General features: G+C 38.2%; 1 protein-coding gene across 4 annotated transcripts in view; it reads left to right on the forward strand.

The window, feature by feature from the left end:
• The window catches only part of RASGRF2 (Ras protein specific guanine nucleotide releasing factor 2), a 132,891-nt gene extending 119,891 nt beyond the window's left edge, over positions 1 to 13,000 (forward strand). For 2 of the 4 annotated variants that reach the window (XM_086770758.1, XM_086770759.1), the window contains exons 20-27: positions 2,793 to 2,853; positions 3,539 to 3,642; positions 4,264 to 4,348; positions 4,959 to 5,156; positions 7,589 to 7,713; positions 9,562 to 9,679; positions 10,431 to 10,499; positions 11,226 to 13,000. In XM_086770758.1, the coding sequence (XP_086626884.1) occupies positions 2,793 to 2,853; positions 3,539 to 3,642; positions 4,264 to 4,348; positions 4,959 to 5,156; positions 7,589 to 7,713; positions 9,562 to 9,679; positions 10,431 to 10,499; positions 11,226 to 11,318 (853 nt within the window). In that variant the 3' untranslated portion in view covers positions 11,319 to 13,000. The remainder of the gene's footprint in view (positions 1 to 2,792; positions 2,854 to 3,538; positions 3,643 to 4,263; positions 4,349 to 4,958; positions 5,157 to 7,588; positions 7,714 to 9,561; positions 9,680 to 10,430; positions 10,500 to 11,225) is intronic. The other 2 variants (XM_086770760.1, XM_086770761.1) reach the window with 1 other exon arrangement.
• Positions 13,001 to 15,923: the final 2,923 nt, after the last annotated feature.

Consider the following 15,923-nt stretch of genomic DNA (forward strand, 5'->3'; position numbering starts at 1 on the left):
TAGCGTTCAGACTGAAAAGCAGTGAATAACTTTGGCTAATAAGTAGTCCTACCTGGAGAAAAAAAAAAGGAGTGTTTCAAGAAACAGTTCCTCCTTGTTCTTCCTCAGAATAAATGTAAATGAAATCTAGGGATATGCAGAGGTCAAAATTTGATGGATGACTGACTTTCTGCTTTGTATGATCTCACCAGACAATATATTTCAGGCTGTATAACTTACAGCAGCTTTTAAAATATTTTAAAAATATTTTATGTACTGTAAAGGAATGAGTGAAGCATGAAGAATAGTTTAAGTGAGAGAGAGGTCTAGTCTTAGCTGTTGTCTCTAAGAATTAGGAAGTTATTTCTTATATATTTACTTCCTTCATTTGTAAAGATAATGAGGAGATGTCACTTGTTCAGTCCTCCCTGAGAGGAATACTGTTAAACAGTCATGCAGAATCTCTCGTTACCTTTGCGTTCTCGCTTAACTCTTTTCTCATGGACCTGAGCTTCTTACCCAGCTTCTTACCCAGGAAGCATAATGGGAACTGCCCAAGCAGAACTGAGGAGCTCTGCTTATCTTCTAGACATCTGTCTATGAAGCTGACAACAGCGCAGATGGAAGTGGAAGCTACTGCTGATGCTATCAAAAAGTAGTTTTATCTAGTCTAGAGAGATGTGTTGTTCCTCTGCAGATCTAAACGTAGAGCATTTATGGATAAAAGGATATGTTTTTTCATGAGACCACTGTGTTGGAGAAAAAACACCAGTCATCTCTTTAGAGAGAGGGATTGGAAGTCTATATGAAATGTGACACGTTGTGTTAGAGAGTATCAGGAAGCAAAGATGGGGAAAAGTTTTAAGTATTGTGAGCCTTTTAAGAATCTTGCATTTCCTATGTTAATTTGTATAAGCAAATACAATCTGTATCAAAGATGAGAACTCCAGCCCTATATAAGGTTATATGTAAGGAACTCAAATGATGAGCTTACAGGATTACTGAGGATACTTGGTTCAGAAGGGCAAGCCCTCTCTTTTTTTTATTGTCAGGAAGCACATGCTCTTGTCATATGATGAACCATATCTTTCTGCAGGCAATCAGTCATGAGATGTAGCGTAAAATAAGCTGCTCAGGAAAGATGGATTGACAGTTTATTTACAGTAACTGAGGCTGCACACAGTTATTATCTGGCGAAGCAGGTTAGGGTTCTCCTGAAGAAGTAGACATTCAAGACTTTGCACGACTTCCCATCAGACATAAGGTGTTTCCAACTCTTATATAGAAAGGAGCATTTTGTGTGGATTTGGTAGGCTGAAAATGAAGGTAAGGAGGTTTCTTAGATCCTTTCTGTGTGTATCTGCACTTGATTTTAACGTAGTCCTCCAATTTGGCAAACCAAAAGGAAGCAACAGCAACCCACAACAAAAGAACCTAGTGTACTAAGCATTAACACTTCCTCCCCACCCACGTAATACAAATTACACTCATCATTAAAATAATCCTTTTCTTTTAACCCTTTCACCAGCTGGTATATGGAAAGTCTGTTACTACAGGCTGCAAAAATAAAGAATTGAAGGGACCGTGAGAAAATACCTGGTCCAGCTGCTGTGCTTTCTGGAGTCTTCTCTGAAAATGATCGCCTAGACTTTCACTGAAAATTCAGCTGATGAGTACTCTACAACTTCTGCAGAAAGCCTGTTTCAGTGCTTACCTATACCTGCAGCTGGAAAATTGAACTTAGTGTTGAAACTAAATCTCCCCTGATGCAAATCAGTCCAGTGATTTCTTGCCATATCATTGATGTCTTTATAGGCAGTCTTTTACATACTGACATACCTGTTCTTTCTCCCTAAATCTTCTCTTTCCTTTATTATATAAATCCAGTCTACTCAATGTTTCTTTGAGTCTGTATTTTCCAAATGAAGGGGTAAGTTCTTAGAATTATGTGCCAAGATACTACATCAGGGTAGATGGGGTTTGATGAATAGTTATTACTTCTGCTGGTTTCATTTTGTAACCCTAATAATCACAGGTTTTCTGTAGCAGAGTTGGAAGCATGGATGAATGCATGTATTACTGAAAGCAAGTCATGTACTTGCTGCAAGTAAAATCGGCTAGGAGTTTGTTGTCTATTTCCACACTCACAGCTCTTTGTGTGGGACAGTGAATAGGACAGTGTAGTGCCAATAAACAACAACGCTTCCCACTGAATCACTCTTTTATGCATGCCTATTTTGCTGTCTTTCCTTCACTTCGCAAATGTTGATTTCTCAAACATTTCCCAAAAATATTGTTTAGCACAGTAGTTTGAAAAATCAGATAAAAGGCTTGAGATACAATCTTCCACCTTTAGATTTCCTAGGATTATTCAGGATAGAGTGCTTCTTGTTATAATATTATTGTTATTTTACTGTGGTTTTGTGTTGCCAGCCCAGTTCTTGAAAAGGGAATTTTTCTTTACCCACCAAACTTCTTTTTGAACTAAAGTCAAAGTGGGATAGATGTAGAAACCCTATCACTATAACCAGCAAATAATAACAGTAGTTATTGTCACTGACCATTCAACACTATATGCTGTTCTTACTCAGAGATTTTAAACCTCCATGACTATAGTTTTGCCTTATGTGACTTTGATTTTGTACCATTTTGTATACTTAAAACAATACATCAGATTTTTTTTTTTCCTTACCTCTTCAATTGCAATCTTAGGATTTATTTTAGATAAACATGATTGCCTACCTGTGCTAAGGTTTTCTCATAATCATAGACAATTTTATTTATATAGGATGTTCTGCTATTTGATTTTTCAGGGCTCTTTCTCAGGATGATCAAGATGATACCCATTTAAAAATAGAGGATATAATTCAGATGGTAAGTTCGTCTTTAAAACATAAATACATATTAAATATAAATACTCCTATAGAAATATTGTGGTTTTAAATCAATGAAATGTAGCACAACTGCAACTTTACAACTCTGGAGACAAATATTCTTCTTTTCTATCAGGAATGTACTTTTCAATTTAGGGAAAGTAAGAATTTAGAGCCCATATCAAAGATTAACAGTTCAAAACTTTGGGATTTGGATTTAAATCACATGATTTAAAAAAAAAAAAGGGGAAATACATTAATATATGTGAAATGATAAGTGTCTGCCATCTCAGCTGTCATCAGAACCATAGCTGGCCTTGACTGACAATGCCTATCCTCCGAACTGTAGTCACCACCATCTCATAAGTGCATTGCATTGATCTGAAGAAGAGTGTGGACAATCAATTAGGTGCAGAGTGGTTATGTGGAAAGTAACGCAGAATACACAGGCTTTAATTGACATGCATACTTACTCATGACTTGGTACGTGCCTGTTTTCCTGTGAGTTTCCAGCCTGCTGTTTACCCTTACTTTGTTAGCAATTTTTCTTAATTCTTATTTCTTTGTAGCAAAGAAGTTAACTTCAACTGTGTGTTGAAAGTTCATATAAAGTTCGTAATAGCATGTGCTTTTAAATGTGCTTTGATGCAAAAAGAGATCATTAAGGGTTCTTCTTATTTTTGCAGTCAGATTGTCCAAAACCAGAGTGCTTTGAGACTTTGTCAGCCATGGAGCTTGCCGAGCAAATAACTCTTTTAGATCATGTGGTTTTCCGAAGCATACCGTATGAGTAAGTGTTCTCCTACAAGTGACTGAAGTGAGTACGGTGAATGAGTTACTGACTGGCAGTGTTACGCACTACACTCATTTATGCTACTGACAAAAAGGTTTGCATACATAACAGGACAATGTCCTTCAGCTGTTTCTGTCATTACCTCTGACTACGCTATAGTTTGATCATGTTTAGAAAGACCAAGTTCTTTCAAATTTTTGCTAAAGAAAATATCTATGGTCTAAGGCTCTGGGCTAGTGAAGGGCAAATATAGTATGGAAGTGCTGAGTCTTTAGGGTGGGAGTGTCAAATCAGCTTCATTCATACAGCAGTTTAACACGGATATGACCACATCAGCTGACAAGACCGATTTCAAATAGGGTCACAATATTGAAAATGAAGATGGGAGGATTGGGAGAGGGGATCAAAAGAAAAATTAAATCTTCTTTATAATATTTACTGCTTCAGACAGCATTAAAAATGGTATAGTGAAATGCTGGAATTAGTGTAAAACTGTGTTATTAGCTTCTAACAAAATGAGGTATACTTGAAATCCAGTTAGGTTGTGGTTACAGACAGGAACTCTGTATTGTGTATATTAAGCGCATTTTTGTTTGCTTTTTTTCTCTCAATGTGTAGAGAGTTTCTTGGGCAGGGCTGGATGAAAGTGGATAAAAATGAGAGAACACCCTATATTATGAAAACTAGTCAACATTTTAATGATGTAAGTACTCTCAAATATAGATGCTTTCTGGGAACTCTGTTGACACTGTCTGTGACCTCTGGAACAATTTTTTTTTTTTACAATGTGATGTAACTTCTTATCTAGTAGTAACTGAATGTTGCAGTCTTTTTGTGATTAACCATTTAAGTCAAAGCACATGAACATTCAAGAATTGGTACTTGGCATTTCAATAACAATTTAGTACAGCAGAACATTTTAAACTGTACTACAATGCCTTGTTGCTTACAGAAGAAACTAAATTTTCTCCACAGAGTGAAAATATAACATCAATTCTATTTAATGAATACACTTTGTATCTCCAACCATATTTTTGCTTTTTACCATTTTCCTTGAATTTACTGAGAGACTTCCCAATCAGTATTATTACTGTTGGTTTGGAGATACTCCTCATTGCATCTCTTACCCTTCTTTTGTATTGTCATTACCCCCAACTTCCCTACAACACTGTTGTCAATACACTTTCTCTTGTTTTATTAAGAGTCATGAGTTCTGTTGTGCATTAGTTTTTTCTGCCTTGTTCATTAAATAATCATATGTTGAAAGGGATTATATTTAAGTGTCCTAAATTTCTTCCTCTTTATTTGGTCAGATGAGTAACCTTGTTGCCTCCCAAATCATGAATTACGCTGATGTCAGCTCCCGGGCTAACTCAATTGAAAAATGGGTAGCAGTAGCTGATATCTGTCGATGTATGCACAATTATAATGGTGTGTTAGAAATCACGTCAGCCTTGAACAGAAGTGCGATCTACAGACTTAAGAAAACTTGGGGTAAAGTATCCAAACAGGTAAGAAAGATATGATTACAGTACACTTTCTGTATTTCACTAGTCAATATCAGAAAATGATTTGTTGAGATAGGATTCCTCCCATAAGTATTTCTGCTTTTACAATACTCTATTTGCTGGAAACACCAGCACCAGTAGTACCACCAAGTGGTACTCCTGTTTCATGTCAAAGTATTTTGTATTTAGCTTAGCCTTTTTTGGGTATAATTAATTAAATATCTGTAGGAACAAACTGATTTAAATGGAATTATCAGGTAAGACTACTCCTTGAGCCTGAAGTACTAAAATAGTTGAGAAAATTAAATTGAGGTATTTTCTGATATACATATCTAGATGGTTACTTAGAATCATAAAATCATTGAATAGTTAGGGTTGGAAGGGACCTCTAAAGGTCATCTAGTCCAACCCCCCTGCAAGAAGCAGGGACATCTCCAACCAGATCAGGTTGCTCAGAGCCTCATCCAGCCTGGCCTTGAATGTTTCCAGGGATGGGGCATCCACCACCTCTCTGGGCAACCTGTGCCAGTGATCCACCACCCTCAGCGTAAAAAATCTTTTCCTTATGTCCAGTCTGAATCTGCCTCCTTCTGTTTTAAAACCATTGCCCCTCATCCTATCACAATAGGCCCTACTGAAGAGTCTCTCCCAGTCTTTCCTGCAGGCCCCCTTTAGGTACTGAAAGGCTGCTCTGAGGTCTCCCTGGAGCCTTCTCTTCTCCAGACTGAACAGCCCCAGCTCCCTCATCTTGTCCTCATGGGAGAGGTGCTCCAGCTCTCTTATCATCTTCGTGGCCTTCTCTGGACCTTCTCCAACTGGTCCACGTCATTCTTATGTTGAGTCTCCAAAGCTACAACTATAGTCAGCTCAGGTGTCTAAAATAGGAGCCATATTTTCCTGCCTGTGGAGAAAGTCAGTAGAAAGGTCAGCATTTCCTCTCAAGGTGATGAGTTTTTTGCTAGTCAGTAATAAACTGTAGACAAGCAGACCTCTTTCTTACTTAGGTGCCTAAGTTCAGATGCAGTGACTGTCTCCCTTTAACCCTTGTCTTGCTGCTGAGACTGTCAGCAGCATGGCTGAAACCGTGAGAATGGCTGCCAGTAACAAAAAGAAGACACACAAAAAAAGACTATCCAGGATGAAGAATATCCAGTCCTTTATAGGGAGTTGGACTCAATGGTCCCTTATGAGCCCCATCCAACTCAAGATATTCTATGATTCTATGATTTTATGTTCTCTGTTTTAAATGGTTTGGAGAAATTGGTTGAATGATTGAAATCTCAAGCTTTCTGCTGTTTGGAAAAAAAAAAGTGAGTATTTTAGTATGGTGAAATAGCAGAGCAAGGAGGTCAGTAGGACAGAGCCACTCACTTGTAAGTTAGGCAGTATTTGGATACAGGGTTTACTCCAGCTAATTGGAAGATTTCAGATTGCCCTTTTTAGACCTGGCTAATTGACATGCAAAAGGTGGGCTTTTATCACTGCATTTCCTTCTCTGTATGTTTCTGCAGCTTTTGCAAAGCACTCAACCAGCCTAAGCAATGAAATCCACTTTCTCCAGTCAGCTTTTTCTTAGATGCTTTATAGCTGATGCTATGTTCTTGTATTTAAAAATATGCTAAAAATACTTTTAGTACAAACTCTTACATAAGAGTTTACCTCCAGAAGTTTTCTGTTTAGAATTTGTTTGATTTTTAACCTTCTCAGTTAAAAAAAAAAACAAACAAAACAAGAGATTAATGTTGCACAGTTCTCCAGGACTTATTGGAAATGTAATCTGAGTGCTTCATCAGCCTGCTATTTAGAAGAAAAAGAAAGTGTCTGCTTCTGCCTACAGCATTCTCCTAATTGGAAATTCAGTTTTAAATATGACAAATTTCTCATGATTGTCTATACTGTCTCAAGTCTATAGCATAAATAGACTGAAAAGCAAATTTATTTTGCTTACGAAGTAACCAGGCTCTGATGATGCCCACTGAAAGTAATTTATGTAAGACAGTAATATATTCTCAAATACATATTCAGCTTTTATCAGAAACTTGGAGGCAAAACCAGCTTAGTGCAAGCTGCAAGATGGTAAATATCCTTTACTGTCACTAATTTCAGTAAACGCAGCTGAATATCCTCTGCAACGTGTAAGATCAAGTCTCTAATATTCTTTTATACAGAGTAAACTAAATTGCTGACCATTAATTTAATGAACTTGTTTTTTCCTGAATTTGCAGGCTAATAATATTAGCATAGATACAGGTTCTGTGTATCACTCAAAGGAAAATCTTTAATGCTGCTTAATCTCCATTTTCAGAAATACACTGGGAACTACAGTGAAGCTAAATTCCTAATGCCTGTGTTATTACTTTTGAAAATGTTCTAAAATCTAATCCCAGTCATTTATGTGCAACAGCAATGACATTTGTAATGCATTTTCTTTCTAGACAAAAGCTCTCATGGATAAGCTTCAGAAGACTGTATCATCTGAAGGAAGATTTAAAAATCTTAGAGAAACGCTCAAAAAGTACGCTTCCGTACACCATAAAATTGTGTTTTGTTATAAGCAGTGGTTAGTATATGTTAAAGATGAATTGGCTATGATTAAGCTTCAATAATTAATATAATACTGGATAATATTTTTAACTAATGACTTTTTAAATTCTGGTTTTATTCTCTTTGACATTATTGTTTTGCTGAATATCCCATGATTTAGTATCCCTGATACATAAATATAATATCTCCAGAGAATTACTGAAACAAATTAAACTATTAGTCTGTGTTACTGTTCCCATTTGGGGTTTTACTTACACTGATAAACTTTTCCAATAAGCATGAAGCCAGGTTTAGAAATAAAAGTTCTTATTCAAAAACAGGATTCCAAAGAGTCTGTGTTCCAGATGGTTTAGGACCTAAGTTTAGGACCTAAGAATAAGCTTGAGTCAGATCCATTCACCCCTTTATCTTGTTTCTGACAGTGGCCCGTAGCTGATGAGATGAACGTAGAAACTGGTCAAATGCACAGTGATAGTTCCCTTCCTGTACCTTCCCAGCCCCCTGTAGTCTGCTACCCTGGAAAACAGCCCATTTTTTTTGTACAGTATTCCTTGAATAATTTTTTCTTTAATTGATTTGCAAGACTGTGTTGGACCATATGTAATTTTGGTATCCAAAATATCCTGTGGCAAGGGTTCTACAGTTTATGTATTAGCTCCAACTGTATGCATACAAAACCTGTACTTTTGCAAGTTCTGTAATTAGAAGTAGGCTTTCCAGGATTGAGTGGCACAACTACTTTAAATGATCTTGAGAGAAGCAAGAGTAATTGCTGAAATGTTTTAAAGTATACGTAGTTCAAGTTAGTCAATTTTTTCTTTAAAAATATTGTTGGGCTGCTAATCACCTTATTAAAAATGTTTTTACTCACAATATATGAACAGGTGCTTTTATACTCCTTTCAGTTAATATATCGCTTGCCTGTGTACAACGGTCACCCTCACAATATAAAATATAAAACCCAGAATGAAGTGCACTGTTAAGCGTAGTCAGCAGTCTGCCTAAGTTAACAGTACAGCCATCACCCTGCGTTTTTCTTACGCCAGAGCGTCAGAAAACTGAGTTTGCTACTATTTTTGCTGAGGCAAGGATCAGTGAGCATGGAGCAGTCATGATTGCATCAGGGAAGCAACAATCATTATCCCATTCCTACTGTCCCTCCAAGAAAAGAAAATCCCAATTCTCTAGGGTCTGTACTCATAGTTTTCCGGATCATCTTTGCTACCTGTCATCCTTTTTCCTCTTTGTGTTGCTGTTGAGAAGACCTGAACAGACTTTGACAGAGTGGTATATATATACATACACACACATATACATACTTATATACCTGCATATATACATACGTATGTGTCTGTAGGTAAAAGTATGTGTAGGTATATGCATGTGTATACATATATATGTGCATATATCTCCATATACACACGCTCACACACAATTGCATACATGTACCCTTGCTATGGTAGGATGCTTACACAACTGCAGAACACCAACCATGCACATGCATTTTTAGCTTGCATGGAGGATCTATTTCAGGGATTTCCTGTCAGCCAGGATTGAAATATGCTTAAAGGTGTTCTCTGAGTCCAGAATTTACCCGCCCTTCCTCTCACTCCATCATGTTACCATTCTACCTTTTACTAAAGGTTATCTGCCATTAATATTAGATATTGGACAGAATACATTCCATTTGTCACAGGCAGAGCAAATATAACTCAAATGAAGTCAGAGAAGCTGTCTTAGAAATGAATATAACCCATTGATTAGAAGTAGGATAGGTGATAAAGAGTATGTGTGAATTATAAAAAAAAAAAAAAGAAATTGTAAATTTAGCTACAGGCAAATATGCTGATTTCTTGTTTCACAGTTGTAACCCACCTGCCGTTCCCTACCTTGGAATGTACCTGACGGACCTGGCATTCATTGAAGAAGGAACACCAAACTTCACTGAGGAAGGCCTTGTCAATTTTTCCAAAATGAGAATGGTAATTTTCAGTTCCTTATACGCTTTCCCAACAGACATTTAATTATGTGAGTTAATTATTGGTTTAATTAAAACTCTATTTTAACTTCTAAGATTTAACTTTTAAGATGTACAAGTACATTGGCACCATGCAAGATAGGTACTTGAAAGCAATTATTTGATCCAGTCTTCTATCACCACCTTCTGGTAAACTGAGTATTTTTACAGGGTGAATTTGCCTCCAATTTGTTCTTTTGAGAAGTGACAGACAGAAAAAGCAGCTGTCTGGAGCTCGTGAAGGAGCCACAGAAGGCTTTTTGAAATAACCAAAGTTAAAGACATGTAGTGATTCACCAGAAAGCAGTAATCACAATCTTCTTTTCAAGTGTGCCAGAGTCTGTCTAAAAAGCATTATAAGTTGACTTCTCTCCAACTACCATGTAATGTTGTTTTGTAATGACTCCTCAGAGGGGCGCATGGAAATTTCTTTTCTAATCTCAGTTCAATGCCCTTCTTATGGCTACACGTTGCAGCAGTCACTCAAGGCAAAGAGAAGACCACCAGACAAAGTGGTTCACTTGCGGCTCACTGAACAATAAATGGTTAATTTAGAAAAGTGAAATCCTTGGAAGCTGTTAGGATATTATCTCTGCCCTTCCCTTCCCTCCTCCCAGGATAAATTCCATAACTTAGTGCAAAATTCATGCCTTACGTGGCTTAGCTGAAGATAAAATGCAATTGTACTTACTCACATACCTGTATTCTTTTGAAAGATCTCACATATAATCAGGGAAATACGTCAGTTCCAGCAGACATCCTACCGCATAGAGCATCAGCAGAAGGTAAGGCTCTTCTTAGGCATTGTTACCTACTCATGAAATCGAAGTTGTGGTAGCAATTAGTTGTAAGATACAGCTGTTGCTGAAAGCTAAAATCGAAAGTATTGTGCTCACATAGAGAGAGAGAGAGAGAGGACAGACAGAAATATGGACAGATACTCTGGGGCTGTAATACCATCACTCTGGCAGAAACTCTTTTATTTGACACTGTATATAGAAGCATTTTATTTCCTTCTTCTCTGGAAGCACTGTCGGGATTGCAGCCTTCGTGGGTCTGTGGTACAAGGGAATGGGTTCAAAGAGAAATGTGTTTTTCCTGCCCAACTAGAAATGTAATACCCCAGGGAACCCCAGAATCCCAGGATTAGAGGACAGGAGATGGCCCCAGCGTCAACATCCTGCAATTCATTTCCCCTTGTCCCTCCTGGAAGTGATGAAAATTGCCCAAAGCCAGTCTGTGCCTTCAGAGAAGATTTCACCTCAGACTCCAGAAGAGCAACAATGGCTTAGGTAACCTGGCTAAGGACTTGCCCATTCCTAAGAGGCTGTACTTGATTCCTAGAGTGCTGCTGGTGCAGCTTTACTCCATTCAAACGAGCTATTGTGTTCCTCAAGAAAACAATGTGAGTGCATTTTAAGATCCAAAATGGGATGAAGGGAAAAACGAAAGCAGAGAAATTGTTGTGGAAGTAAGATGCAGTCTGTTCATCTGAGTTTTCTCCATTCCAGGTCACTCACTATTTACTTGACAAGACACTCATCATAGACGAAGATACCTTGTATGAGCTTTCCCTAAAGATTGAACCCAGACTCCCCGCCTGAAGAGCCAGCTTTGCCTCAGAGTCTACAGGAAGCTTTAATACAATGAACAAAATCATGCATGCCAAGCCCTAAAGACAGCAAGGGAAATATTGAGAAGAATGCAAGCTCTCTTTTCCAATAAGAGATACAGAGCCTCACAGCATTTCCCTCTCAGGCAACAAAAATGAGCATTGCAGGTGGAAGACAAAGATGCCTCCTACCTGGATTAAGTGATTGCTGCTTTGCAAAGATAATGTTTTGCAGTAGGGACTATGTATTTAATGGAAAATAAGAGACTTTCCTGTGAACGGGGACTCATTGTAGCCATCTTATGTGACAAATTAAGGGAACAGATTTAAAGGGTGGTAATATACTCAGGTGTATTAAGGTAAATGAGCAAAATGAGATGGCTGTGATGTGGTCCGGGTTAATGGCTAACTATGCGTTCACTGAGGCAGTAATGGTAGTGTTGTCCTCATATCATGTTAACTTCATTGAAAAAACAGGATATTACCAGTCATCTGCTACCTTGGAGTGACATTAACATAGCATCTACTATCTTCAGATCTGCAGTTGTTCAAAATACTTGCTATACATTTAATGCTACCCTTTATAAAATGTTACCTTCTTTAAATGTCTTGTCAGCCTTTTCTAAGGTGACTGATTTTACCGACAAGTGAATTGTAAATATCTTTTCATTGATACACAATGAGAGTATTTACAGCATGGAAAGTAAAAGAACTAGTTGAATAGCTGTAAACAGTTGCCGCCTTGCAAGCTTCAGCTGGGAAAGATAAGGTTAGGAGCTATACCTGGGACCTGAGAAATCTGAACATAAAGTGAATGGGATGGTTAGTCATGTTCCACGTGGCCTTGGAAAAGGCACTATATTTTTCTGCACCTCCTGCAGCTTCTCTGACAAGTCAGGCAACAGAGCACTTTCTGGATACACTGTGGAGAGAAACACATGTCTGCTCTGGCAATGGGTAATGATCAGCAGTGAACACTAGGAGTCGGAGTGACAGTTACGTTTTACGTGGAATCAGTGGTTTGAAAAATGTCTATTTTTTTGTTCCGCCATTCGGCACTGACTTAACTCTAGAATTGTTCACATCAGTGGCAAACTTTGAAAATGCCAGCAAACACAAACTATATATTTTTACCTGAGTTAGTAATTATAATTTGCATATGGGCATATGTTTAAGAAAATGTGCTATTTGTAAATGCTTTCAAAGCCTATGTTTTTGTAACATACCAGGTAGGTAGATGTCATTTCTACAGCTGGTTGGTACTTCCTAAGTTTTACTGATCAAGAGTGGCCTGTTGTAGCTGCATGGAGAGTGAGCTCAAATGTATGCTGTAAAGTGCATCGTACTATAAAATGCAGGTGTTCGCACCTTTGAAAAAAAATTGGCTGGAAAAGTGTCCTTACTTTTCCAATGATATTCAGCCAGTTGAAGAAATAGGGCTATATCACTGTATACCTCCCTTAAATCCTCTCAGGGAGATAGATGTTTAAAATAGGTTGTGACCTAGGCCTATTTGATCTGACATTTCTTACCACAGTTGTGATGCTTCTTAACGCTGGCAATGAAAAATGGATCTGCCTGGCTTGTGGTTTTTGTCTTTATTTGCACTTTAATTATATTGCTGGCCCAGCCCAGAGCTGCACAATAAATTCCATTTGTTCTGTCTGAGTGTAACTGCTAGTATTTGTAAATGTACCTTAGCAACTGTAAATTTCATTAAGGTTCTTCACCACAAGGACCATCTCTGTGTAAATAACTGCATGAGGAAACATCACAAATACTGGAAAATTCCTCAATTCAAAAAGCAGACAGCAACAGAAAAGGAAATTCCAGAAACATTTTCAATAGTTCTGGCTAATGATTGCTGTAGAAATGAACATGGAAAATGTTACTTATAGAAGCTTTTTATTGTCAAAAATGTGCTTGCTCTTTTCACTAATGACTGACAAGAAGCTGATTGCATCCCAATGCATGATGTGGAAAAAAAAAAAAAGCATGGTTTATTCAGACCACAAAACCAACTTACTGTCTATTTTCTGTACAAAAGCAGTTACCATATGGTAGTTTCATAAAACACTTTGAAATTATGAAGAAACAGGGAAAAAGTGGTCCAAAAAGTGATTTCTTAACTTGTTTTTACTGTTTCTCTGTTTGCAAAGAAAATGTGTAACAACTGTCAATGTCAATTGGCACCTCTCTTGTATGCTATTAACTGCTGCTTTATCTGCCTGTACCCCATTTTACCAAACTTCCTCGATATTCTTAGGGTTACAGGGTGTGATTCTTCATCTTACTCTTTTCACAGTGTGTTGTTTTGTGCTTTATGTGTGTATATCAGTTCTTTAGAGTTTCAAAACATTAAATGCATTTTGATGCTTGCAATACACGGGGGTGATGCTGTGCTCCTGCTACAGTATTACAAATGGACAGAGAGGAAGACAAAGGATTAGGCATGGGTTTTTTCAAAGGTTCTGAGCATCCATATCTTAAAATCAGTAGACAATGTGGTAGTTCAGCCCCTCTGGATGAGGGGTTTAGATGATTGAATTCAGCAGTGTTGCTGGATATTTTATTTGTGTTCAGAGCAAGAAAAAAAAAAACAAAAAAAAAAGTTATGGTCACAGTAATGTTGGATTTGCTGATGGCTAATATTATCCTTTTGGTTGGGGATACAATGCATTCATTAAAATACAGGAGGTGACTTCTCACAGAAGTGGACATGCATCTTGCTGTCCACAGCCCTACCTAGTCTTGCAGTGCTAACTAAAGCTGGAAACAGCTGTTCTGCAGAAATCCTACACTGCGAGCGTACAGCAGTGGGCTTGTCTGCTTCACGTGCAAGTGGCCTGAGTGCCTCTGCTACAGTACTGCTGCAGTGTTTGAGCTACGTAGGCAGCAGCAACCTGCTTTTTGTGAGGTTTTACCTAGTACATCTATACAACCAGCTAGTGCAGTGATCTCCCTATACAGTGCACAGGGATTGTGGAGCTCCTTGCTACCGGCTTCTCTGTGCCACTCCACCACAGCCGTATCATATACAGAGATGGAAATCCCAGTCAAAAAACACCTACTGTTTGCCTCCAGTGTTTTAGAGAGGATGTCTCCAAGTGAGGGCTTTGTCATTTGGATCTTGCTGTCTTTTAGGATCTTGTCCATTACAGCTTTTATGCTGTGGAAGCAGAGCAGACTTAGTTTTCTGCAACTGGAGCTGAAAAAGCCCAGTTAATTCAGGATTCATAAGAAAGAGAAGGGCTGAAGCACCCATTACTTGCCTTTCTTAGCTCCTCAGCCCTGCTGTGCCCGTCAGATGCGACAGCAGTTCTCACATTGGAGGGGCTGCTCCCTTCGGCTCTCTCCAAACAAAAATGCCTCAGGATGATTGGGCTGGCTCGCTGCAATGGGGATAGTATATTTCACCCACTGGTTCAGCAGTGGGCACGTTTGCCAGCAAGGTCCGAGGAGAGTTTTGCAGTATTTTTTATTGCATAAGTAGCAGCCTGGATCCAGCCTGTAGTTACCTGGGAACCTGGGCAGCAGCACAGACACGTCCCCTTCCATGTGACAGAGAGCACTTGTCACACGCCGATATGGGGTTAGAGTTGCCTTCACCCCAGCCTTCACTTCCCCCTTGCCCCTCTTCTCCCACCCCTAAATCCCCTAAATCACCAGTATTGTTAGTGGAGTGAGCCCGTGATTAGTCATCATGTGGAACAAAAAATAATGTGTTGAATTTACAGAGGCGATAAGTGTATGTTCTGTCTGTTTCCTTCAGCTAGTCCTGTAAGACAAACACGTAGCTTAATAGCGACAGATGATACTAGGACTGATCACCCTTATTTAAAGGTAAGGAAGAGGTCTCTGTCCTCTTTCTGCTTTCCTTGTTCGTAATACTGATTATTGTTCTGTAGGATAAAAAGGAACTTAACTATTTAAAGTATTTATTAACTTTAACCATGTTGATTTTTATTTCAGGACATGTCCATTATCCCAAGCTTTCCTTCATAATCATTATTTATTTTAAGTGTTTAAAAAAAACCATTGTTTTATTTGTATGGATATTCCATCTTTCCTCCTTTCACTCTTATCAATCAGCAACATTAAACTTAGAAATATGATTTAAAATTCTCACCGATAGAGGCATTTTTACCCACTCGTAATTGTTATTCATTAAGGGCAAAATCCTTCAGACCTCATTCTGATAATACCTTAGGCTTCACTGAGAGCTTTTCATAAGTAAGTATTTGGGGATCTGGCTCTCAGCTATTTGCCTGTTACAGTTTTTGCCTCCAAAGGTCAGATGTCTCTGTGTAGGATGCTTCGTGTCCAATACGCTGCTCAACTATGGTTGTTTTGTTGTACCTTTACTTTGGAAATAGTCTCTGGAATTTTGTTCTTTAGGAGAATAGATGTATGTTTATTTGACAGATGTACCTATATCTAACATGTTACTTAGTGCACAATCCAGATGTTTTTGCATGTATTGTAACTTATCTTTTGACCTGAGGTTATTGCTTTGTATTGTTAGGAAGGCATATCAGGCAGGGTGTTGTGCCTATATGCTAATTAAACTTTTTTTTTTTTCCTGAGTTTCTAGAGT

This window comes from Chlamydotis macqueenii, chromosome Z (assembly GCF_036417535.1).
Source record: "Chlamydotis macqueenii isolate bChlMac1 chromosome Z, bChlMac1.mat, whole genome shotgun sequence".
NCBI lineage: Eukaryota > Metazoa > Chordata > Aves > Otidiformes > Otididae > Chlamydotis > Chlamydotis macqueenii.